The sequence below is a fragment of the Eretmochelys imbricata genome, chromosome 3 (genome assembly GCF_965152235.1).
Source record: "Eretmochelys imbricata isolate rEreImb1 chromosome 3, rEreImb1.hap1, whole genome shotgun sequence".
NCBI classification, from domain to species: domain Eukaryota; kingdom Metazoa; phylum Chordata; order Testudines; family Cheloniidae; genus Eretmochelys; species Eretmochelys imbricata.
Window position 1 is genome coordinate 185,640,411 of NC_135574.1, and position 27,458 is coordinate 185,667,868.

Sequence of the window (27,458 nt, forward strand, 5' to 3'; positions counted from 1 at the left end):
ATTCAGAAATCTCTCTCTGACGTTTGTGACTGGCTTTTTGGTGAATGAGTGTGGTGTGAGGTGAATGTTACAAAGGATGTGGAGAAACCACACAGAAAGGATACGAACTAAAAATTTAATTCCGGCTTTAGGGTAAGGAAAAGGAAATCATGAAAGTATGTGTTGGCGCAGGGAAAAAATTGTTATTCCAAAACATGGTAGTAAACATTTTTTTAAAAATGCTTTCTTGGCTTGATGGTAAATTGAAATGTTTTGGTGGCTGCAAAATGGACAGTGTTTGAATTAAATTGTTGTTTTAGACTCCGAGAGAGCTATTTTTTTAGGACGGAGCGGGGAAGAGGTCATCTTGTTTGGATGTATTATGTTAATTCTGTTTCTCTTGAACATTATCCTGTATGCAGATTGACAATTGCAAATGAATTATGGTGGAAAAGCTGAGAAGAATTCCGTATAACTCGCTTAGAACTGACAGAATAAATTCAGATTTATTGCTGGAAAACCCTTACACTTTGCATTTTAAGTTCACGTTTATTTTACATTTAAAATATACTTTTTTCCCTTTTTTATTTTCAGTTTAAATCTACAGACATAAATTTTAAAAGGGAAAAACCCAGAAAGCCTCTTTTTGCAGGAAGACAAGAAAGTGCATTAGAGGAGACACAGCCCGGACTCTTCTCCAGGTGGTGGTGACATACAGAAGTTACTTTGCCTTTGGAAAGAAAAGACCTGTGTGACATTAATTTACGTGTATGTGCATTATCCCCCTTCCTCGCCCCACAAGTTGTCTGGGCTGCAAAGCAGCGGGGAGGCTGCAGCTGCTTGTCTCGGGCAACAGAAGATTATGGTGCCAGCACAATAGTAGCAGCCGCGGCAGGAACAGCAGCAGCAGCAGAGCTGGACCGTGAATGTGTGTTCTGATTAAAATCAGCATTGGAAAGTGCAACCTGAAAATTCAGCAGCTAGGCAGGAATTGATAACGTTTAAAAGAGGGAAACATTTTAAGGGGGAAGAGGGAGGGCGGCACTAGGTTTTGTGTGTGCTTGTGGGAGTGGGGATTGATTATCATGGCGGATCGGACAGCTCCTAGATGCCAGCTACGTCTGGAATGGGTTTACGGGTACAGGGGTCACCAGTGCCGCAACAACCTGTACTACACGGCAGGCAAGGAGGTGGTTTACTTCGTGGCTGGAGTCGGGGTGATTTATAACACCAGAGAGCACACCCAGAAGTTCTTCTTGGGACACAACGATGATATTATCAGGTAAGGGGGGGGGCAGACAGTTGGTGTGTGGGGGGGTTAATAGGGAGGGGCGGGGAGAGGAGAACTAGTAAATACCTCTTCCTCTACTCACCTCTGAGCATGTTTGTTTAATTTTAGGGAGAAGCACAGGTTGTCATCAAAGGCCTGGGTGAAATCTAGATCTGTCTGGATCCTGCTGATCTTTTTTGTATTGAAGCCCCCAAATTGGAACTCAGAATAGAAAATGAGTTTAGCCTCTCCTATTGCACCACAAACAAACAAACAAAAAACAACACCACCACAACAAGAAAAATCAAAAAAGTTTAGTGCAAAAACTTTACTGCAAAAGCCCTGCCAATTTTTGGTCCACAGTCCCTTAATGATGATGTCTAAATAGAGAATATGGTGTAGATGCTACTCTTACAGCAATAAAATCTGGACTCCAGATATCCCAGTTCAACAGTATCACAAATGCACCTGAATCCTGCCATTTTTTGGTTCCCACATGCCAATTCCACTTCAACAAAGAACAAGTTTAGTTGCTCATGCCCCAGGAAAATTGTGTGCCAGTGCATTCTGTTCAACAGAACTACAAAAGTCCAGATTCAACACCTGAATCCTGGATTAAGCCAAGTTTTCATCTCAGTCTCTCAAATTCTACTGCCTAAATAGAGACCATGTTTAGCCATGCCTGCTGTACCTTAAGATGTGCCCTAGCATTGCAAAAATTTGGATTCAGTTTCTGGGTTCGGCTGGATTCTGCCAAATTTTGTTCACAAACACAGAAATTGTATCAACAAAACAGAGAACAAATTTTGCTTCGACTATTCCACCAGAGAAATCTGGACCCCAGTACAAAAAAGCTGCATGGACTGCTGAAGCCAGTTAACTTTTGGCCACCTACCATTTTTTTTACCACCTAAATTTAGTATAGATGAAACTTCTCCTACTCAAGCAGAGTAATCTGGAATTCAGAATAGTACATGATGAATCATGGTGCAACAGTGCTGCAGAAAACACATATCCAGCAGTTGAACGTCGGGGTGTCCATCTAGGTTTTGCCACTGAATATGCAAATACTGCAATTGTCAGATAACCATACTGGAGTCATAGCTTACAGAAATCCATCTACCTTATACAACATGATGTCTTTCACTACCACATACATATATGTTAGTTGGCTCATTTACCTCCCTCTTTTCATTGGGTGCACTTACAAAGTTCATTCTGGTTTTAAAGGTATTCCCAATCCATGTGACATTCTTTATTTAAATTTTATTTCTTGAAATGCTACTACCTCTAAAACCAGAATGAACTTTTTAAAAGTACCCATGGTAGTTCATTAAATGCCTGGTACCTCCCTTTTATATTGCTGGTCATTTATTTATTCCTTAGAAGCTAGAAAGTATAATAATCAAGGTCCATATTTAGCAATGTATATATGAGTTTTATTTTAATACACTCATTCAAAGCTTTGATTTTGTTGCATTTCCATCTGCTAAGGAAATAGTGTCCTGATGATTACTATTGTATAAATTGTATGGCTGGTCATTTATGGAACATTTCTGAGGATTGTTTCCAGTACACTGCATATGTACTAAATTTTGATGATAAAACAGGGGGAGGGTATGTAGGTGTTAAGCATTGGCATTTTGACACTACATGCTAGTTTTATTCTAATTGTAAAGGATAGTAGTATGCAAATCAGTTATTTAAATCAAAAAGCTGTTTGAGGACTAGTCCTGTGGTTAGCGTAATATGCTGGGATTTGAAACTACAGTTCAATTCCTGAGCTGTTAGGGCTGATAATTCTGCTGAGTCAGCATGTTCCACTCCTGGAGGTGGCAGGAGTATTTTGCATTGCTCAAAATGAGTGCTCTGTTGCCAAGTAAATAGCAGCATCAATGGGATCCAAATAGGCGTTCCATGTATCTCTTCATAGCCAAGGAAGGTTGCTGGGATGTGGGGCTTAGGAAAAGACAAGTCTTCTGCTGATAGAATATTTTTCTTTTTGCATTTGTAATACTTGATGCCTTTATTCCTTTGGTACATTTTGTGATTCTCATTAATAGAGAATTCAGGCACAGCATCCAATATAGCCACTTTTTAGCTGGATGTTCACTGGTATGATAAGCAGTGAAGTGCTTAATAAATGTTAACATTTAAATTGTCACAGTTAGGTGTCAGAGCCAACATCTCATTGAGATGAATGGGCAATAGTTCTTCAGTATTTCCATTGGTGCTATTGTTTTACTTCTTCTATGTCCAGACTCATGACAACAGTGCATAAATTTGCAATATGAAAGTTCATTGTAACTAAAGGGGTTTGTAACTTTTTTTTTTTAATTAAAATGAAACTTTACACTTTGGAAAATACTGCAGAATCAGTATGAAGGCCTTGAATGTGTGGTTTTTCTGCCTCCATAGGTTCCTATTGGCTCCATTTGTAGCAAAAGCTTTCAGGGATGTACTGTTTTTATGAGAGTTGATGAACCCTATAAAAACATTTATAGAGATTGAGAGTTACCATCCCACTTTGCAGTGTTTTACCAAAGTCATGGGCATCAATGTTTTTCCATAATGAAAAGGTCACATGTTAAAAAAAAATTAATTGTACTTCCACTAGTGCACAAATTGCCCTGTCTTTGGCTTTGTGTCAACATCATGCAGTGGATATAGTTCCTTTTTGGCTAAGTTAAACAAGAGCCTCTTAAATTACACTTAGAGTTCAGATTGGAGGTGGGGAAAAGTAGTGATACTTTTCCAAGATCCAGCCCTCCCCCCAAATCAATTTCTGTGCACTTGAGACACCACTCTTGGTGGAATGTCTAGATGTTCAAAATATGATCATGTGGGCTCTGCTATGGTCTTTCTTCACAGAGGGAGGGAAATAAATGGTGATATTCTCTCAAGCACCATCTACTTCTGATGGAAAAATGAGATGTCAATCACAGTAGATTGTGCTGTCTTCATAATACAATTCTCCATCTCCTTTATATGCTTTGATCAGCTGTGAAATAATTAATGATATTCATATTTAAATTATTATTGTTGTGTGTGTGAGCCATCACATCATTGTGGTGAATGGGGCAGTTCACACCTCACAGGACTATTGTTAGTCTCTCTGAAGATTCAGGCAGACATAGAATCATAGACATCAGTCATAGACATCAATTACATTTGCGCTTTTTATGGTTTTCTTCATAAGCAGAGGGTTTGAGATTTACTTTTTTTTTTAAATTAAAACATAAATTCTGGAGCACAAGATACTACCACTGTGTGGCTGGCTAAGGGTACAGCATATTGCTACCTATGCACCAAAACCTGCAAAGACTTACACACATGACTTACTCCCATTGAGTTCAAAGTTACTCACATGTGTAAGTTTTTTCAGAATTGGGCCGGTTGTGAGCTGAATTCAGGATGAGTTGTAACACTAATCCATTCAGATGTTAGGGTCATCATCTGGTTTGAGTAAAGTGAAACTGTGAGTTTGAAGCGGACAAGTTATAGTGAACAGCAAACAAAGTAAATACAAGTATATGATGGAATAAGTTATGTAACTTCATTATTTTAAGACTTCTTCCCACAAAATGCTCCTTCTCATAAGAGAAACAACATACACTTTTAGGTCTTAATCTTCAAGTATATGCACTGGTATAGATCCTCTTTTATGTAATCCCTTTAACTTCAATGGAAGACCACATAAGTGCAAGAGTCTGGGACCCTAGTTTTGACAGTAATTGAAGTCTTTCAAGAGAACCTCAGTTTTCCTGGCATTTGCATTTTAAATTATTTGTTTAGCAACTAGCATTGTCATCTTTCTTCTATCTTAAATGAAATGTTGAAAGAGGAATTTTATCACTAAATTTGTGATAATATGTTAAAGCTGGAAACGTCTTAATAATAATGATAATAATAGTAATAATAATAATGATACCTAACTTTTAGCTACAGCTTTTCATCATTAGATTCTAAGGGAGGTAAATATAATTATCCCCATTTTACAGATGTTGAAACTGAGGTATAGGGAGGTGAAATGAGTTGCTCATTGTCACTTAGTAGGCAAGTGGCTGGTGTCCCAGGTTAGTGCTGTACTCTTAGGCCATGCTGTCTCTCTTTCTTTAGTCTGAAGGTGTCCAGAATAGTAAATTTCTGCAGTCTGTGCATACCAAAAAGAAGTTTACCGTGGGAAATAGTTAAAATATATTAATTTCATCAGTTTAGATTTTTTTCTGTATAGTTTTTAAATGCAATTGATAATTTGATTTATTTTTTAAATTGGTGCAATGTCTGAAATTGCACAGTTAGTCTGTAAACACAGTACTTAATATTTTGGGTTCTAATTGGTCAAATTCATCTCTAGGGTAACTCCATTGTCTGATCTCATAGTTTACATTCCACAACAAAATACAGTCTTCTGAAACTTGGAGAAAAATTGCCAGTGGCAGCAACATAGTCAGAATTTTGGGATTTCTAGATCTAAACTACATTTCCAAGAATTTCTACAGTATTTAACAGTTTCTTAATAGCTTTGAAGTTATTAGAGGTTTTTAGAAATCACACTGTTTTTGTTGTTTCTGCAGTTCTTAAAACACAGTATGACTCGTAACTGTGTTTGCCTTGACTGATCTGTTGAATACCTAAATAATATAATTTTATACATCTACAAGACCACATTTGTATTCTAGCTGGGAAAAAAATAACTCAGCTGTGAGGCAGGAAACCACAAATCACACCACATTTACTATAGTTTTTTTATAGTAATCTTTGCCTCTGGATATTAACTAGAAAGCCAACCTGCTAACCTCTGGTAACAAACCATGTTATTTATGTGAGAGAGACTGCAACTTAATAATAATGTGGGATTTGTCAGAACAACTCTGTAAGTACTATGGTATATGTGTTCCACTGTGCTGACATGCTAGGAGGTTAAGATACATTGCAAAATATTGACGTGCCACCGGTGAGTAGATGGAGGTTTGGTTTATTTCTTACAGTAATCGTTTCAGAAGATAGAAAACATAGAGAATGACTACACATTTTTGCCGGGTTGATAGGGTTATGAAAAAGAAATGTGATGCTTGAATCAATGCCACTTGTTCCTGGGGATATTATATATTACTGTAGAGAAAAAAAATGAAGACAAAGTCATGGTCATCAACCACCTGGAGTTAAACCATCTTTGTTTCAGTGGATAAAGTACAATATTTTAAAAATTGTGTATTGTAATAATGTTATGTTTACATGGAGTCTCTTATGCCCAAAGATTCTAAATTACTTAACAAACTTTACATACAGTTATTGTTTTTTATAATGGTACCTGCTGGCGAATGTTCATCACACAATGATAACCAAACTATTACAGTTATTTGCTATGCTACCTGCAGGAAAAACTGACCTGTAGTTTATGGTGACTTTAATAGCAACCAATGCACATAGAGCACCACTGAAATGCAACTTGCTTTGGGGTAGGCAAGTGGTACCAATAGGTACAGCTCATTGAATAATAGCAATAATTCCTTGTTACAGTTTTAATGGTAACCCCCAAACTGTTTCAGTTCAAAAGAAAAGACTTAGGAAGAACAATAATAGAATACCATTTATTTAAATATTTTTGGATGTTTTCTACATTGTCAAATATATTGATTTCAATTACAACACACAATACAAAGTGTACAGTGTTCACTTTGTATTTATTTTTGATTACAAGTATTTGCACTGTAAAAAAACAGAAATAGTATTTTTCAATTCACCTAATACAAGTACTGCAGTGCAGTCTCTTTATCATGAAAGTTGAACTTACAAATGTAGAATTACGTACAAAAAACTGCATTCAAAAATAAAAAATGTAAAATTTTAGAGCCTGTTAAGCCAGTCACTCAGACAAACAAGTTTGTTTGAATTTGCAGGAGATAATACTGCCCGGTTCTTGTTTGTCACATGACAGTCAGAACAGGCGTTCTCATGGCGCTGTTGTAGCCGAAATCACAAGGTATTTATGTGCCAGATGCACTAAAAATTCATATGTCCTTTCATGCTTCAACCACCATTCCAGGGGACATGCGTCCATGCTGATGATGGGTTCTGTTCGATAAGAATCCAAAGCAGTGCGGACCGACACATGTTTATTTTCATTATCTAAGTCAGATGCCACCAGTACAAGGTTGATTTTCTTTTTTGGTGGTTCGAGTTCTGTAGTTTCTGCATTGTAGTGTTGCTCTTTTAGGACTTCTGAAAGCATGCTCCATACCTCATCCCTCTCAGATTTTGGAAGGCACTTCAGATTCTTAAACCGTGGTTCGAGAGCTGTAGCTATCTTTAGAAATCTTACATTGGTACCTTCTTTGCGTTTTGTCAAATCTGCAGGGAAAGTGTTCTTAAAATGAACAAGATGTGCTGAGTCATCATCTGAGCCTGCTGTAACATGAAATATGTGGCAGAATGCTAGTAAAACAGAGCAGGGGACATACAATTCTCCCCCAAGGAGTTCAGTCACAAATTTAATTAACACATTATTTTTTTAACGAACATCATCAACATGGAAGAATGTCCTCTGGAATGATGACTGAAGCATGAAGTTGGCATGTTTAGCATATCTGGCACATAAATACCTTGTAATGCTGGCTACGAAGTGCCATGCAAATACCTGTTCTCACTTTCTGGTGACATTTGTGGCAAATTGCCGGCATTACTTTGATGGGTCTCGCGCTCTCTCTTCTTGGGGAGGGTTCAGGGCACCATTTCTTGCCCCTGAACTGGGTTATTAACTGCCCCACTAGTGTCCTGGAGGAGGGGAGTGAAGAGGGAGGGACCTGGGCCTACCCTGTACTCCAGGTCCCTGCCCAGGGGCGTAGGGATAGCAGTAAACCGCTTGAACTAGCGGTACCTTCCCCTGGACTACTTCCCTCTCCTGCCCTTCAGCTTGTGGGGCTTCCTGCCCTTCCTCTGCACAAACCAGGTGTCCCTTTACCTAGGGTCTTGGTCTTCTTAGCCCACCACAGCACTTCTCCAAACTCTCCTGTGCTTCCCTCCAAACCGCTCTCTGCTCCAACACCAATCCACTCAGCTTCAATCCTTCCCCGTCTGATTGAAGCAGGGGGGTTTTTATCAGGTGACTGGCTTCAGGTGCGCTAATTGGTTTCAGGTGCTTTAATTAATCTATAGCAAACTTTTTTCCCTCTATAGGGAATAAGGCTCCCTTCTAACACTCTCCTGCTGCAACATGAGGGAAACCCTGGTGCACGTATATTTAGATTGTGCCAGATTGCAGCCCCTTTTCCGGCTCCTCACGAATATTTTATTACGCTTTTGGCTCCACTTTTCCCCTCACCTTTTTATTTACACACTCCCCATCCGTGGCCCCACAAAATCGCGAGATCTCCTGGTTAACCTCCTCCTAGCCCTAGCTAAAACAGCCATTTATAAAACCAGAGAGGGGAGGTTGGCTAATGAAGCATCCTGCGATTGTAGGGCCGTTTTCCGATCCTCAGTACATTCACTTATCCGGGCGGAGTTCCTCTGGGCGGCATCCACCGACTCCCTTGATGCCTTCAAGGAGCGGTGGGCGCTGTCCGAGGTTCTCTGCTTGGTGACCCCGTCCGGTTCCCTCCGTCTGACCCTTTGATTGAGGGGAAGAGCGAGAGACCCCAGCCCCAGCCATCGCCGCTGTGGATACCATCATCACTGTCACCTAGGAGGGGTCCTATAACACGTGGGTGTAATCCCCCCCACCCCAAACCGCCCACCCCGCAGCCGTGCCCATCTTGTCGGGCACTCTCAGGAGAGGAATAATCGGTGACACTGGGTGTGGCACTAGGTAACTCGAGGGGGTGGAAGACCACGAGTGTCGAGGAAGCCCCCACGCTCTAGGCCACCAGGTAACTCAGGAGGGTGGAAGACCACGAGTGTCGAGGAAGCCCCCCCGCTCTGGGCCCAGGCTAGTCTGAACACTTCTCCCTCCTGAAGGCTGCTGTGTTATACCTTCTGTTTGCTCTTGTTTTGTTGCATAGTTTTGCTTATCTCTTTTGTGATTCTTTGTAAGTGTTACACAAATAAAATTCTTTTCTGCTTCCAAAAACAAAAACAAAAAAACCACTCTCCTGCTGCCCTCGGGCCATGCTGTATCACACATTGTAGATAGGAAGAGGGCAGCATTATTTCCTGTAAATGTAAACAAACTTGCTTGTCTTAGCGACTGGCTAAACAAGAAGTAGGACTGAGTGGACTTGTAGGGTCTGAAGTTTTACATTGTTTTGTTTTTGAGTGCAGTTATGTAGCAAAAAATATCTACATTTGTAAGTTGCACTTTCAGGACAAAGACAATTTTCAATCTTTTGAACAATTTGCTTTTACACACAGCACTTGCCCCTTGGCATGACTGGCAATCACAGAAGGTTGTACAATCATCATCAGTTTAATTCTGCTTCTTGCTAATTCTGGTACAGAGGCTGTTGTGGAAATGGGAAGTGAAAGGATTTAAAAGATAGAAATTTGTTTTTCAATGCTTCATCCTCCCCTCTGTATCTGGGGAAGGGGAGCAATTCCACATTTGTAATATTGGCCTCTTATCCCAGGAAATCCTGAGGCTTTGCAGGATTTTAGCTCTGTTTGTGGTAGCCAGTTTGGATTTATCTGGATTCACCTTTCACCCACCAGGCATCTGTTTACTTACAGATGTATTAACTTCTGCTGTTCTCCCTTGTGTGCAAGGGACCACCTTTTGAAAAGGATGGGTTCTGTGGTCATCTGTGGCAGAAGAGATGGCAGGAGCCAGAGGTGAAAGTAAGCTGGTACGGCGTACCAGCAAGAGCCCATGCGCCGTACTGGGGTGGATTGGCTTCCCCAGGCGGCAATTTAAAGGGCTGGGGCTCCCAGCAGCGGCTCCCAGCAGGGCTCGGGTGGCAATTTAAAGGGCCCAGGGCTTCTGCCTCAGCTACTGACCCTGGCCGTTTAAATAGCCGCTGGAGTGGCAGCAGGGCTCCAGGGATGATTTAAAGAGTCGGGGGCTCTGGTAGCTGCTACCACCCCAGGTCCTTTAAATTGTCCCCGGAGCCCTGGGGTAGCAGTGGCGGGGCTCTGGCGGCTATTTAAAGGGCCCGGGGCAGTAATGGCGGCCGGAGCCCCCGGCCCTTTAAATAGCCACCACAGCCCTGCCTCCGCTACCCCAGGGCTCCAGCAGGCTCCGGGGACGATTTAAAGGACCCAGGGTGGTAGCGGCAACTGGAGCCCCGGACCCTTTAAATCGCCGCCCGAGCCCTGCTGCTGGAGCCCCGGGGTCGTGGAGGCAATTTAAAGGGCCCGGGGCTCCACTGCAGTAGCGGCGGCTGGGAGCCCCTGGCCCTTTAAATCCTCCCCGGAGCTCCCCACTGCTGCGGGTGGCAGAAAGGACCAGAGCACCTAGCCACTGCGGACAGTGGGGGCCCCACAGCTCCTGAGGGGGCTCCAAGCTGCCATTGATTGGGAGGGGGAGGGGATCCTGCAGCTCCTGACCATGGTGGGAGGGGGACCCTGGAGCTCTGAGCCCCCTCGGATGGTTGGGGCCCCTGGATCTCCCAGCTGAGCACCCACAGCTGCCCAGTGGCTCCCCATTTTGTCATGGATATTTTTAGTAAAAGTCAGGGACAGGGCACAGGCTTCTGTGAATTTTTCTTTATTGCCCGTGATCTGTCTGTGACTTTTACTAAAAATGTCCGTTACAGAATCTTTGCCTTAATTATCGTTACTAAGTGTGTGGTTCCATGCCTTATTTACTCCCCATCAAAATCCTGATCTGAATGCAGAATTATTTTCTTTATGGATTTTTCTATGGTTTTCGTCACTATAGAATATAATGCTTATATTAATGAATATATTCATTATATATTAATGAATATAATGCTTATATTAATAAATATATTTTTACAAGACCCCGATGAAATAATTTTATCATCTCCATTTTACAAATGGGGAACTGAAGCGCAGAGAGTGTTTAGACTTTATGAAATGCATGTAAGTTGCTTCATGTATTAATTCTACTTATAATGGCTATAAGGTAATACTTGTTTGCTATATAGCAGTAGAATGTACTATGTAACTCACCAAACAAGAAAACTTTACCTAATGCAAAATGTGAAATCCCTGTGAAAGATATTATCTCTTGCCCATCAGAAAGGACTATCAAAACTAAATGGGCTATTGTGGGACATCATAATACAAAGACTTTAATTGCCCCTTCATATATATATGCAGGAGCTATATGCAAAAGGGCTCGTCCCATCAGCTTGATTTCTGGAAGAAGGAAATAAAGACAATGAACAAGAAAATTTTTCATCTCTTTTGCTATTTGGACTCTGACAAGGCCAGAGCTATAAAACAGAAGCAGAGATCCCCAGGGTCAACCTGGATTAGCCCTAAAAGACATTCAGAGCTGGCAGATTACTACAACTATCACTTTTAAAAACCATAAACTGTAACTCATTTGTGTATATAAGTTTTCATGCTTTAACCTTGTAATATCTCTTTCTTTTCTTAAATTTACTACAGTATTGGCTGTAAGTGTTCGTCTTTGGTTTGAGACCTGAGGTACAAATTGACCTCGGGTGAGTGACTGGTCTCTTGGGACTGGAAGCAACCTGAATCTTATGTGATCCTTGCTGTATAGCAACCAAGTATCACTAATTCAATCTTGCCTGGGTGGCACAATAGACTGGAATGCCCTGGGGAACTGTTTGTGACTCCATGATAAATATGCTTCAAAAGTTCACATTTGTTACTGGGTTGGTGAAATTAAATTATAGAGCACACAGCCAGCTGAAGGTATCTGCCCTGCTTTTTGACTGGCTGCCCTTTGGCTGGCACTCATGCTAGTGAACCATTCAAGACAGCATGACGGATGCATTCCCAGCAGCACTGATACTTTTTGAATAGATTCTTACACGCTAAGAATGTTTTTCCTCCCACTTATATCTAATGTTACCACACTTACCATTTCTGTAGACATCTATTCGAGACTCCTTTCTGCATTAAAAAAAGCGTCAGCATCTGCTTCTGATGGATTTAATGCAGAGTTTGGAATCTATTGACCAGATACATTATTGATTCAAGCTATAACCATTCCAGCCCCCTTCTTCAAAAGTGCTTAAACTCAAAATGTTGAATGACCGGATCATCAAGAAATTGATCATTCTTTTTGTAAGGAGGTGAATGAATAGTTGCAAATGCAATATATACAGCAACAAAATGTACTGTATATGCAAACAAGCATGAACATTTATACGTGCCAACTGACTGTTTTTCTTGTCTCCATTGGGGAGCAGGGACTTTCAGCTGTGCTTGATTTGTATTCCTTTACATTTAAAAAAAATAGCTTATAAGTAGGGCTGTCAATTAATCACAGTTAACTCACACGATTAACTCAAAAAAATTCATCGCGATTAATCACTGTTTTAATTGCACTGTTAAACAATAGAATACCAATTGAACTGTATTCAATATTTTGGATGTTTTTATACATTTTCATATATATTGTTTTCTGTGTTGTAACTGAAATCAAAGTGTATACTATTTTTTGATTACAAATATTTGCATTGTAAAAATGATAAATAAAAGAACTAGTATTTTTTCAATTTACCTCATACAAGTACTGTAGTGCAATCTTTGTTGTAAAAGTACAACTTACAAATGTAGAATTATGTACCAAAAAACTGTATCCAAAAATAAAACAATGTAAAATTTTAGAGCCTACAAGTCCACTCAGTCCTACTTCTTGTTCAGCCAATTGCTAAGACAAACAAGTTTGTTTACATTTACAGGAGATAATGCTGCTCTCTCTTCTTATCTACAATGTCACCAGAAAGTGAGAACAGGCATTTGCATGGCACTTTTGAAGTCAGCATTTACGTGCCAGATATGCTAAACATTTGTATGCCTCTTCATGCTTCGGCCACCATTCCAGAGGACATGCTTCCATGCTGATGATGCTCGTTAAAAAAATAATGTGTTAATTAAATTTGTGATTGAACTCCTTGGGGGAGAATTGTATGTCCCCTGTTCTGTTTTGCCTGCATTCTGCCATATATTTCATGTTATAGGAGGCTTGGATGATGACCCAGCACATGTTATTCATTTTAAGAACACTTTCACTGCAGATTTCACAAAATGCAGAGATGGTATCAATGTGAGATTTCTAAAGATAGCTACAGCACTTGACCCAAAGTTTAAGAATCTGAAGTGCCTTCCAAAATCTGAAAGGACGAAGTGCAGAGCATGCTTTCAGAAGTCTTAAAAGAGCAACACTCCAATGTGGAAGCTACAGAACCCGAATCACCAATAAAGAAAATCAACCTTGCGCTGGTGGCATCTGACTCAGATAATGAGATTTGGATTCTTATTGAGCAGAACCCATCATCAGCATGGATGCATGTCCCCTGGAATGGTGGTTGAAGCATGAAAGTACATATGAATCTTCAGTGTATCTGGCATGTAAATATCTTGCGATTCTGGCTATATTAGTGCCATAATAATGCCTGTTCTGATTGTCAGGTGACACTGTAAACAGTAACCGGGCAGTATTATCTCCTGCAAATGTAACAAACTTGTTTGTCTGAGCAATTGGCTTAACAAGAAGTAGGACTGAGTGGACTCTAAAAATTTACATTGTTTTATTTTTGAGTGCATTTTTTTGTATATAATTCTACATTTGTAAGTTCAACTTTCATGATAAAGAGATTGCACTACAGTACTTGTACTAGGTGAATTGCAAAATACTATTTCTGTTTTTTTACAGTGCAAATACTTGTAATAAAAATAAATGTAAAGTGAGCACTGTACACTTTATATTCTGTGTTGTAATTGAAATCAATATATTTGAAAATGTAGAAAAAACCCAAAAATATTTAAATAAATGGTATTCTATTATTGTTTAACAGTGCGATTAATTGCGATTAATATTTTTAATTGTGTGATTAATCTCTTAATTTTTTTAATCGCTTGACAGCCCTACTTATAACTAATCTACTTTATTCTCCCCCCTTTTTTTTGCTAGTAACATGTTGAGCGAAATTCACCCCTAGGGTGTAACTTCACTGATGTCAGTATTTTATTCTGTCCATGTAGCATATTGTGTTTAAACTTGAAATGAAGAGGCAGAAGAGCAACATCCTGTATTCTAGTGAATTAACATGAGTGTAGTGGTTTTGGAAGCAGAGCAGCACCTGTTGCAATAAAGATTTTTTTAATTGTGGGCTTTGTGGGCAGGAGGTTGCGGAGGGCTACTGAAGCTTTCACTTGGCTTTGGAGGCAAATGTTTGGAAGGTAGTAACTGGAACAGCAGCAGATTCAAAGTGTATTGGGGAGGAGGAAGAGCAAAGAAAGAGATTTTAAGGAAAGAAGTAAAAGGTGTGTGAGATTTTAAATCCCAAATCTGGGGGAGGGGTGGTCCGTAATTTTTTTTTTTTTAAATACATATACTGTGGAAGAATAGTAATGCCAAAGAAAAGACATCCATTCCTCTCATTTCGTTTTGTTTTTAATTTTCAGCTTTTATTTGTTTTTCTTGTCTCAGTTAGTTGATTCATTCTTTTCTTACTGGTTTTGCCCATTAACAATGCTTAGATCTGTATGTCTGCCTCTCCTTCTCTTACTCTATAGTCAAAGCAATCACACTTATGGAGGTGGGGCTGCTGGGATCAACTGTGTATGCTTGCTTACTATCCCTGCTTTTTTGTTTAGCTGCTATCATTTGCAGATAGTGATGCATCCAGCACTCTAGTTGCAGAACAATGAATGGAAACAGCACAGGAGATTATTGTGAAGCTTTGAGACTTCAGAGAAGTACCTCATCCCTCCCTCTTCCAAGTTATAATTTTGGCAGCTTGCTGCTCTGTCTACATAAGGAGCTATTTAAGTTTTATGTTTCACCGTTGAAAATATTTCTGGAACTTCCCTCTGGATTGTTACAGACTGTCTACATACCTGTTCACAACTCTAAAATAATCCAATTTATCTTCCATTTAGTAATGTCTCTCCATCTGTCTTCCCTCAGATGTGCTCATGGACTTCCCCCTTACCATTCCATCTTTGTCTCTTTCATAGAATCATAGAATATCAGGGTTGGAAGGGACCTCAGGAGGTCATCTAGTCCAACCCCCTGCTCAGTGCAGGACCAATCCCCAATTTTTGCCCCAGATCCCTAAATGGCCCCCTCAACAATTGAAGTCACAACCCTGGGTTTAGCAGGCCAATGCTCAAACCACTGAGCTATCCCTCCCCTCATGAAAGGGACTCCTAACATTTCACATACCATCCATCTCTGCTACTCACTTCACCATACTTCATTCTTCTCCTGTCTTCTTTATACAGAACTAGCATTTTCATCTTAATGTGGTTCCTGTGATTATTTGAGAATGTTCACAGGAGGCTGGGGAGCTTTGATGTTAATGCAACTAGAATCATATTAGGATAGAAACGCAGGATCTATGCTTGCAGGTGAAAGTTGAAAGGGGAGGCTGATGTATGTTGCTTTCACACTGAGAATTATGCAGTAGAGAATGGTACACTTTGGCTATTGGTGTATAATAGATTTCCTTGACCTGCAGCTGCACTCCAACCTGGAAAAGAAGTCCTGGATAGCTTCTGCTGACCACTCCATGCTCATCAGGACCTTTCATGAGAACAGGGATAATCTGTTTTGCCTGACTTTAAGTGGTCAAATAGACTATTTGTAAGTGCAGCTGGGATAAAATCTGTTGAGACTACATTTCACAGGCTGAAGCTCAGAGTTTCAAAAAGAGATGATAAAAATATCTCCCATCAGAATTGTGATCTTTGTGCTACCAAAATTCATGTGTGATCAGGAATCAGACCCTGCGTTGCATAAGAGAAACTGAAGATTTCCTGGACAGACATCAGGATATGCTTCTACAGACACAACGTTCTGAAGATTCAGAGCAGGCTGCACTGTGGGGACAGGAGGACGGTGAAGAAATTTGGCAGCATGTGACCTCCGGAAGAAGAAAGGGGAGCGTCCATGTACCAGCAACGCAGATACAGGTAAGTAATCGTTTTCGTGTTCTCTCCACAGGTACTAATGCGGAGAGTGGACTAGATGATACATCTGAGGGAAGGGAACAGAAGGAGACTCCGCCGATTGGAAGGCATGAGATGCACTTTCCTAGGGTTGGGGGTTCCACGCCCACCACTCCCAAGAGAAGGAGGTGGGTGGTGGTGGTCGGGGACTCTCAGGGGGACTGAGTCATCTATCTGCCGCACCGATCAGGAAAAGTGAGAAGTCTGCTGCTTGCCAGGAGCTAGGATTCACGATGTGACGGAGAGACTGCCCAGACTCATCAAGCCCTCAGATCGCTACCCCTTCCTGCTTCTCCACGTGGGCACCAATGATACTGCCAAGAATGACCTTGAGTGGATCACTGCAGACTACGTGGCTCTGGGAAGAAGGATAAAGGAGTTTGAGGTGCAAGTGGTGTTCACGTCCATCCTCCCCGTGGAAAGAAAAGGACTGGGTAGAGACCGTCGAATCGTGGAAGTCAACAAATGGCTATGCAGGTGGTGTCGGGGAGAAGGCTTTGGATTCTTTCACCATGGGATGGTGTTCCAAGAAGGAGGAGTGCTAGGCAAAGACAGCTCCACCTAACGAAGAGAGGGAAGAGCACCTTCGCAAGCAGGCTGGCTAACCTAGTGAGGAGGGCTTTAAACTAGGTTCACTGGGGGAAGGAGACCAAAGCCCTGAGGTAAGCCCAGAGGAAGCACAAGCAGGAGCGCGCTAAAGGGCAGGGCTCCTGCCTGATACTGAGAAAGAAAGACGATCAGCGAGTTATCTCAAGTGCCTGTACACAAATGCAAGAAGCCTGGGAAACAAGCAGAGAGAACTGGAAGTCCTGGCACAGTCAAGGAATTATTATGTGATTGGAATAACAGAGACTTGGTGGGATAACTCACATGACTGGAGTACTGTCATGGAGGGATATAAACTGTTCAGGAAGGACAGGCAGGGCAGAAAAAGTGGGGGAGTTGCATTGTATGTAAGGGAGCAGTATGACTACTCAGAGCTCCGATATGAAACTGCAGAAAAACCTGAGAGTCTCTGGATTAAGTTTAGAAGTGTGAGCAACAAGGCTGATGTCGTGGTGGGAGTCTGCTGTAGACCACCGGACCAGGGGGATGAGGTGGACGAGGCTTTCTTCCAGCAACTCATGGAAGTTACTAGATCACAGGCCCTGTTTCTCATGGGAGACTTCAATCACCCTGGTATCTGCTGGGAGAGCAATACAGCGGTACACAGACAATCCAGGAAGTTTTTGGAAAGTGTAGGGGACAATTTCCTGATGCAAGTGCTGGAGGAACCAACTAGGGGCAGAGCTCTTCTTGACCTGCTGCTCACAAACTGGGAAGAATTAGTAGGGGAAGCAAAAGTGGATGGGAACCTGGGAGGCAGTGACCATATGATGGTCCAATTCAGAATCCTGACATAGGGAACAAAGGAGAGCAGCAGAATACGGACCCTGGACTTCAGAAAAGCAGACTTTGACTCCCTCAGGGAACTGATGGGCAGGATCCTCTGGGAGAATAACATGAGGGGGAAAGGAGTCCAGGAGAGCTGGCTGTATTTTAAAGAATCCTTATTGAGGTTACAGGGACAAACCATGCCGATGTGTAGAAAGAATAGTAAATATGGCAGGTGACCAGCTTGGCTTAACAGTGAAATCCTTGCTGATCTTAAACACAAAAAAGAAGCTTACAAGAAGTGGAAGATTGGACAAATGACCAGGGAAGAGTATAAAAATATTGCTCGGGGATGCAGGAGTGAAATCAGGAAGGCCAAATCACACCTGGAGTTGCAGCTAGCAAGAGATGTTAAGAGTAACAAGAAGGGTTTCTTCAAGTATGATAGCAACAGGAAGAAAGTCCAGGAAAGTGTGGGCCCCTTACTGAATGAGGGAGGCAACCTAGTGACCGAGGATGTGGAAAAAGCTAATGTACTCAATGCTTTTTTTGCCTCTGTCTTCACGAACAAGGTCAGCTCCCAGTCTATTGCGCTGGGCAGCACAACATGGGGAGGAGGTGACCAGCCCTCTGTGGAGAAAGACGTGGTTCGGGACTATTTAGAAAAGTTGGACGAGCACAAGTCCATGGGGCCGGATGCACTGCATCCGAGAGTGCTAAAGGAGTTGGCGGCTGTGATTGCAGAGCCATTGGCCATTATCTTTGAAAACTCATGGCGATCGGGGGAAGTTCTGGACGACTGGAAAAACGCTAATGTAGTGTCCATCTTTAAAAAAGGGAAGAAGGAGGATCCTGGGAACTACAGGCCAGTCAGCCTCACCTCAGTCCCTGGAAAAATCATGGAGCAGGTCCTCAAGGAATCAATTCTGAAGCACTTAGAGGAGAGGAAAGTGATCAGGAACAGTCAGCATGGATTCACCAAGGGCAAGTCATGCCTGACTAATCTAATTGCCTTCTAGGACGAGATAACTGGCTCTGTGGATGAGGGGAAAGCAGTGGACATGTTGTTCCTTGACTTTAGCAAAGCTTTTGACATGGTCTCCTGCAGTATTCTTGCCAGCAAGTTAAAGAAGTATGGGCTGGATGAATGGACTATAAGGTGGATTGAAAGTTGGCTAGATTGTCGGGCTCAACAAGTAGTGATCAATGACTCCATGTCTAGTTGGCAGCCGGTATCAAGTGGAGTGCCCCAAGGGTCGGTCCTGGGGCTGGTTTTGTTCAATATCTTCATAAATGATCTGGAGGATGGTGTGGATTGCACCCTCAGCAAGTTTGCAGATGACACTAAACTGGGAGGAGAGGTAGATACACTGGAGGGTAGGGATAGGACACAGAGGGCCCTAGACAAATTGGAGGATTGGGCCAAAAGAAATCTGATGAGGTTCAACAAGGACAAGTGCAGAGTCCTGCACTTAGGATGGAAGAATCCCATGCACCGCTACAGACTAGGGACCCAATGGCTCGGCAGCAGTTCTGCAGAAAAGGACCTAGGGGTTACAGTGGACGAGAAGCTGGATATGAGTCAACAGTGTGCCGTCATTGCCAAGAAGGCCAATGGCATTTTGGGATGTATATGTGGGGGCATTGCCAGCAGATGAAGGGACGTGATTGTTCCCCTCTATTCGACATTGGTGAGGCCTCTTCTGGAGTACTGTGTCCAGTTTTGGGCCCCACACTACAAGAAGGATGTGGAAAAATTGGAAAACGTCCAGCAGAGGGCAACAAAACTGATTAGGGGACTGGAACACATGACTTATGAGGAGAGGCTGAGGGAACTGGAATTGTTTAGTCTGCGGAAGAGAAGAATGAGGGGGGATTTGATTGCTGCTTTCAACTACCTGAAAGGGGGTTCCAAAGAGAATGGATCTAGACTGTTCTCAGTGGTAGCAGATGATAGGACAAGGAGTAATGGTCTCAAGTTGCAGTGTGGGAGGTTAAGGTTGGATATTAGGAAAAACTTTTTCCCTCGGAGGGTGGTGAAACACTGGAATGCGTTACATAGGGAGGTGGTGGAATCTCCTTCCTTCGAAGTTTTTAAGGTCAGGTTTGACAAAACCGTGGGTGGGATGATTTATTTGGGGAGTGGTCCCGCTTTGAGCAGGGGGTTGGACTAGATGACCTCCTGAGGTCCCTTCCAACCCTGATATTCAATGATTCTATGATCAGATTGTGCTGCAGTGCCATTCTGTTCACTGTCACCGCTTAAATATGCCAAAACTGTTCTATACACAGCACTCGTGAGTATAAATCACAACTGGCTGGAATGAAAATTGTAGAACCTTTTTCTCAAAACATTTAATTCTGAAGTATTTTTTCTTTTTGTTGTTGTTGTTACTTGCCCTGTTCTATTGGGTTGGGTAATTTGAATTATGTGATCAGTATCTATTTAGCTTTCAATTCTGGCCTACTTTTCATTTTCCCCCATGTAACTTTGCACTGTTACTGCCAGTTCCCCTCTGTAGTAGATTGTAATGCAGCCGTATGGGTCTGTTCTGTCAAGATTCTTAATAATTGAGGAGATTGAATTGTATTGAAAATTTTGAGCTAAATGTTTTCTAATATTGTCTAAAATAATTAAAGGAATATTTCAGTATTCCTTTCTATGATGGTGAATTTTTGGAGCTCTTTTATAAAATATAAATTATTGTTATGAAAGATGCAAAAAAGGCATTTTAAATAGCTAATAGCAATAGATTTCTATAGTAATAATTTATACTAACACTAATGTAAAGATATTTTAAAAAATACTAATGTGTACTATTTATTACTGATTTTCATTTTCAGTGTATTGTGATAAGAAAATAAGGCAACAGTTTGTATCCCTTGTAGCTTCTCAAATGCTTCTATGATTCATCAGTAGAGCTTCTGGAACAGTTGGCATCCGACATATCCACAGTGGAGATATCATTCAAATTCTCCAAAGACATCAGCAACACTCAGAACAAATAATTTCCTTGCCCTCAAATAGTATTTCAGTCTCTATAGGAATTCAATATACACACCACCTTGTATAAAAATGTTAGTAAACTCACAATTAGTTTATATTGTAAAATAGATCTTTATGTTGATTTTCTAGCTTCAGTAGATTTGTTCCTTGATAAGAGGGCTTTGAAGAGGGCTTTAGACTGTAGTAGCACACAGTTATTTACCAAGAGCTGATTCTTGTTCACTTTACTCACACAAGTAGTCCCACTGAAGTTCCTTCTTTTTTCACCTTTTGTTGAAGTCAGTGGGGCTATTGTAAGTGAGGCAAGTAAATGGATGTGTTATTTTATAAACTGGTGTTTTCCTTTCTGCTGTTGGTTACCAGGACCAAATAATGTGCACTGTGGCTTATAGATGTGATCAAAAGTTTATAACTACTCACTTGGAAAATCTCTAAAGACTTAACAAAATGTCTGTGTACTAGTAATAGAATCATAGAATATTAGGGTTGGAAGAGACATCAGGAGGTCATCTAGTCCAATCCCCTGCTCAAATCCCCTGACCACTGCGTGACAGAATCAGCTCCAGCTAGTAGAAGCAGCCAAATACAGGACCTTTGGTCATTTTGACATTTGGAGAACTTTCTACAGTTTTGACTGGACTCTGTCTGCCTTGTGCTGGTTGGCTGTTTGCTCCAATACTCCCTCTCCTTCCATTTTTTTTCATCTCAGTTTCACTCCATGTCTGTCCTTCTTACCCTTGTGTCCCCTGCCCTGTCTCTGTCACCCCTTCCCTTCCTTTTTCTTTCCATTTAGTTTACCTACTCCTCCCTAAACCTACTCCTTCCTCTTCCCCAAAAAATCATGAAATTAACATGTTGTTTGCCACCATCCCATTGTTCACTCTGCTTGTGTTTATACCTATTTTTCCACCCTGTGTCTGTCTTGTCTATTTAGATTGTATGCTCTTCAGGGTAGGGACCATCTACTAGTCTCTGTGTGTACAGTGCCTAGCACAATAGGGCCCCACTCTCGGTTGGCCTTTAGGCAAAATAGACATGTTTAAATAAAAAAATATTATATGTCATAGGTCATATACTGCTACAGTAACAGACCACAAAAATTCTCCTTTATTTCTTTGATAGAGGTATGTGCTTTTGGAGAATAAAGGATTGGAATTCTGTCCCCACCGTGGCTGTGAATTTCAGGTGGTCATGGTGTGTAGTATAGTGACAAACTGTGATGGCCACAGATTTGTTACAATATCTTGCATGTTCTCCCTCCCCATCTCTCTAATTATGAGTGTGAACTCATAGTACCATCTATTTCCTTATCTTCTATTTAGCTTTTATATTGTGATAGCATATTCTCTAATCAAATGGATTTGTATACCAATATGGGTTCTACATGTCAAGCTTTTGCCACTGTTACGTGACTGGCTGTCCTCTGCAAGGGATTATTAAGCAACTGAGCACAGTGCATTCCCAGTTTGTCAGAAGTGAGTGTGTTATTTTGGCTGTTCCTCACACTTTTAAAAATGATGGTTAAAGTAAATAAATGACAAATCTTGATCTTTAAATAAAACAAAGTCATTTTTATTTTTGTTTTGAGGCCCCACCTCCTTTTCCCTCCAGTTGCTCTTTCACGGAGACTTGCTATTAATGTAATCAACAATGGCTGAAGGGCACAGCAGACACACCTGCCAGCAAATACAACACAGAAGAGCAACTTCAGGGGAGAGGCAGTAGGGAGAAGCACCTGTTCCCTCCATTACCCCAGAAATAGGAAAAATATGTGGTGATGAGGAAGGAACTGGTCATAAAAGACAAAGGGAAAAGGAGGGATCTGGCAATGTGGGAGGAATATCCTGCACTCTCAAAAATGAGACAGCAAGCCTTGGCAACCACTAATGAGCACCTCTCCTCATGGCTTCTTCTTGATCTGCTGGTAGTAGGAGTAAACTGGGCCTTTTTTTACCCTTCTCCCTCTTTGCTATCTTTACTATTTCCCCTGTAGTGAAGGGTATAGTATCTCTCTGTAGACAGTGCCAGGAGAGAGGGGAGGAATACAGAGGTCACTGTTTGATCTGCTGCCAGAAAGGAGTTGAGAACAAAGGGTAAACAACAGAAAAAAAGCTCACTGTTGGAAGCTCAAGCTGTAGAATGGAGCAGGTGCTGCTTCCTCCTCCTTCCCTGGTTCTTCTGCTGGTCATGCCTCTGCTGATGACAAAGAAAATTCTCAGTAGGGAGTCGAGCTTCTGGAGGAAAATCAATGTTCCTTGAAGAATCCTTAAGCCCTGAATCTGGTAAATAGGTACAGTTGCCTGAGAAGGTTCAGAAGTTCTGTTCTACAGTTAGTTGAAATCTGGAAATTTTAAAGTTGTTGGAATTTCTCATGAAACAAAATTTGTGAAAAAAATGCATTTAGAAGTATCTAATTGCTCTGTTTTGATAAGGTCCAAGTGCTTTGTTCAACTATCATATATAATTAATATGTATTAGGAAAAATGATAACATTGAAATTAAACACTTGGACTGTATTGAAACAAAGTAAAACATTTCAATGAAATTGATATGTTCTTGTGAAATATTTAAATTTTTTCTAATCTGTATTTTTCAATGGAAATTTGTTCCCTTGGAAAAATTTTCACTCAGCTCACTGTTCTCATCCAACACTTTATGACTCTCATAAGAATGGCAATACTAGGTCAGACTAAAAGTCCATCCAGCCCAGTATCCTGTCTTCCGACAGTGGCCAATGCAAGGTACTTCAAAGGGAATGAACAGAACAGGTAATCATCAAGTGATCCATCCCCTGTTGTCGATTCCCAGCCTCTGGCAAATGAAGGCTAGGGACACCATTCCTGCCCATCCTGGCTAATAGCCATTGGTGGACCTATCCTCCATGAATTTATCTAGTTATAGTCTTGGCCTTCACAACATCCTCTGGCAAAGACTTCCACAGTTGACAGTGCATTGTGTGAAGAAATACTTCCTTTTATTTGTTTTAAACCTGCTGCCTATTAATTTCGTTTGGGGACCCCTAATTCTTTTGTTACGAGAAGGAGTATATTATACTTTCCTATGTACTTCCTTCAGACCAATCATGATTTTATAGACCTCTATCATATCCACCCTTAGTCATATCTTTTCGAAGCTGAAGAGTCCCAGTCTTATTAATCTCTCCTCATATGGAAGCTGTTCCATACCCCTAATAATTTTTGTTGCCCTTTTCTGTATCTTTTCCAATTCCAATATATCTTTTTTGAGATGGGGTGACCAGATTTGCACTCAATATTCAAAATGTGGGCGTAGCATGGATTTATATAGAGGCAATATGATATTTTCTGTCTTATTAGCTATGCCTTTCGTAATGCCTTTTGATTCCCAACATTCTGTTAGCTTTTTTGTCTGCCTCTGCATATTGAGTGGATGTTTTCAGAGTACTATCCAAAATGACTTCAAGATCTCTTTCTTGAGGGGTAACAGCTAATTTAGACCCCATCATTTTATATGTATACTTGCAATTGTGTTTTCCAATGTGCATTACAAAATTCAGGTTGGGAAGGGGTTTCCTGTTTTTCTTAGCCCTTATTTAGACGTTTATTTCTTGGACTATGAAAGTTTTCCATGTTCAAGAGTGTATGATGATAACTTTTAAAAATGTGATTGTCTATTATAAAAGCCAGTTTCTTTAGGCCAGGTTATTTAAACCTGTATAAGTAGATTGTAGTGATTCTGAAGGGAGACGTTTTTAAGTAAGAAATTATATATGGTAGGTCTCAATTGTCATCTCTGTAATTGATGTAACAAGGCCAAAAGATCTGTGCTGCTCTTAGGAGGTAACCGGTATTCTGTGAAGTCAGTGAATGAAATACAGTTCTTGCGATGAAGATGTATGTTGTGATGTGGAGCTATTGTGTTGGAAATATAAAAGCAAGATGAAAATCAGTGACTTTCCAGCATTATATTCATAAATAGTGCTTTTGGCATACGAAGGCCTTTACTTCGCTTCTGTTAAACATATTTTCCATATGAGGTGTGTTTTGAAATCTAATATGTAACTTTTCAACAGCAGCAGCAGCATAGGTTTGGAAATATTTTTTGCAAGACCTAAAAAGATAAAAAACACTTTTCATCACAGTCTAGAAATATATAATATGTAACTAAACATATATTAACCCCACTAAATAGCACTACAGTGTTAGCCATTCAATTTCTTTCCTTTTGATCCATTTCTGCAGTTATTACAAAGAAATGAATGGCTTATAATGAGTAACTGTTCCAGTTGTTAGTGTTTTTGTTTGCTGTAGCTGCTGTGGGCTGTTCTTTCCTGGTTGCACGGAAATAATAATTATAGGAGTTGCTAATAGTTGCGGGGGGGAGGGCGGTATTTCTTGCACAGTACCCTGTGGAGAAATTTAACTAATAATTTGAGTGAGTGACTTGTAGCCAGTATTGCTGGGGGTACTTCTGCACCCCCTGGCCAGTAGTAGTAATAACAAACATCAAAGACATGGTTTCCATCACCCCCACTATAAAAATTGTTCCAGCACCCCTACTTGTAGCCAGCACTGTTCCTGGCTCTGCCACTGACTTAGGGTTGATTTACATAAGTGTTTGTAATGATTTTTAACTATATATGAGTTTTAGAAACCAATATAATTAAAGTGGTACAGTTCCTAGTGTGAATGCACATATACGTTGTTCCAATTAACTATACCAATTTCTAAACAATATAATTAAATGGATACAAAAACTAATGTAGACAAGCCGTTCATATATGAAATCAGTCAGGACACTCTCTCTGTATTTCAATTTCCCTGTCTGTAAAATGGCCATGTTACCAAGCATCACAGAGGTGTTGAGGCTTAATCAATGTTTATAAAGTTGGATGAAATGAAAAATATTTACTCAGGGGAAGATAATCAGGCATGCCACTCAAAGGCTATAAATGAAAGCAGGCAAGTTTAAGGGCATGCCTACACTCGGATTTTAGTTACTGGTGTGCCTATACCAATGTAACTGCAGTGGTGTTGCATTAATGCAAACCCCTACTGTATATGCACTTAGTGGTGTAAAGAGTGACTTGGACTAGGGTTGCCAACTTTCTGATTGCAGAAAACTGAACACCCTTGCCCTGCCCCGAGGCCCTGCCCCTGCCCCACCCCTTCCCCAAGGCTGCACTCCCCACTCACTCCATCCCCCTCCCTCTATCGCTTGCCCTCTCGTTCACTCTCTCATTTTCACCAGGCTGGGGCAAGGGATGGGGTGTGAAAGGGGGTGAGGGCTCTGGCTGAGAGTGTGGGCTCTGGGGTGGGGCCAGAAATGAGGGATTGGAGTGTGGGAGGGAGCTGGGGCAGGGGCTTGAGGTGCAGAAAGGGGATGAGGGCTCTGGTGTGGGGCTGAGGGCTCTGGTGTGCAGGAGGGGGCTGGGGCTGAGGAGTTCAGAGTGTGGGAAGGGGTGCAGGCTCTGGGAAGGAGTTTGGGTGAGGAAAGGGGCTTAGGGCTGAGGCAAGGGATTGGGATGCGGGAGGGGGTGCAGGGTGTGGGCACTGGGAGGGAGTTTGGGTGCGAGAGGGGGATCAGGGCTGGGGCCAGGGTTAGGCATGTGGCAATTTTTGTTAGTGTAAAAAAATTACAGTGGGACTAGATAGAGAAAGATAATTAAAAGATAACTTTAATGCACTACAATTTTACCTAAGGATTATTGTTTCTTCCTTATTTGTGGAATGCATAAAGCAAACTTACTGACTTTCTCTTGAGTATATAAAATATTATTTAGATATTGTTGTTTTTAATTAATGTTTCTAAAATCTGAGAATTGTTCACTAGTTCTGTATTTAAAAACTTAATATTAATAAAACAGCAGACTATTCATAAAAGTGCAGTTTAGAAACAGTTACAGTTGCTCCATTTAAAAGCTGGATATTTAATACTGATATTACATTTATAGGGGTTTTTACAGTATTTCCTATCTGAAGCCCTGTATTGATAGAATTGTTCCAGACAATAAGAATACATGCATTCTGTACAGTTACTAGCCTGTTGCTGTACACTTTCCCCCGGCAGTTATAGTTCCTTACAGCCTGGTTGTGGGGGATTTGATTTATATGGTAATTGATGAACAGGCAAGGCCTTGACCAAGAATTTATTAATGAAAACAATCTATAATGAAGCACAGACTTTTGGGAATATGCCGTTTTCTTTTTTTTAAATAGCAATGCTCATTATTTTAGCATCCACAGCAGTATCCCTGTTAAAGTAGAATAATTATATGTGCCAATCATGTGTTCCAGTAGAGACCGATTAAACATTTTTATAAAACTCATTAGTGAATCTTTCTGGTCTGGTGGCCTTGCCAGATGGTAAACACTTACTCTACCAACACAATTTCTATTGCAGTAGTATCCATCTCCAAAAGTATCTTTTCTTTCTAAAATGATTCTTGTAGTTTAAGGGAAGGCAAATAATCATTTCCTGCTCTAAAGTAGTTTTCCTGGTTTTGTGTAGTAATTTGTACACATTTTAAAATGTCACTGTCGAGACTGGAATGAGCAAGAGCTTGAGTCAAATGTTTAGATTTGGAACCCAAACTTCTCTAAGGAGGTGTATGGCTTGGTGATCCACTTCAAGACCTTATAAAGTTATGACCAAGTTGCACTAGCACTAGCAACAAGACTGATTATCTTGTTTGGTAAATCTTTACTATGGCCTATCTTTAACCTCCTAGTTTTGAACAAATATTCTAACTTAATTATATTTTTCTCAGATAAAATAGGGATAACATAGACA

General features: G+C 40.9%; 1 protein-coding gene across 2 annotated transcripts in view; it reads left to right on the forward strand.

The window, feature by feature from the left end:
* The first annotated feature begins 1,064 nt into the window (after positions 1 to 1,064).
* Positions 1,065 to 27,458, forward strand: part of EML6 (EMAP like 6) — a 306,539-nt gene continuing 280,145 nt past the window's right edge. For both annotated transcript variants that reach the window (XM_077812018.1, XM_077812016.1), the window contains exon 1: positions 1,065 to 1,261. In XM_077812018.1, coding sequence (XP_077668144.1) covers positions 1,065 to 1,261 — 197 coding nt within the window. The remainder of the gene's footprint in view (positions 1,262 to 27,458) is intronic.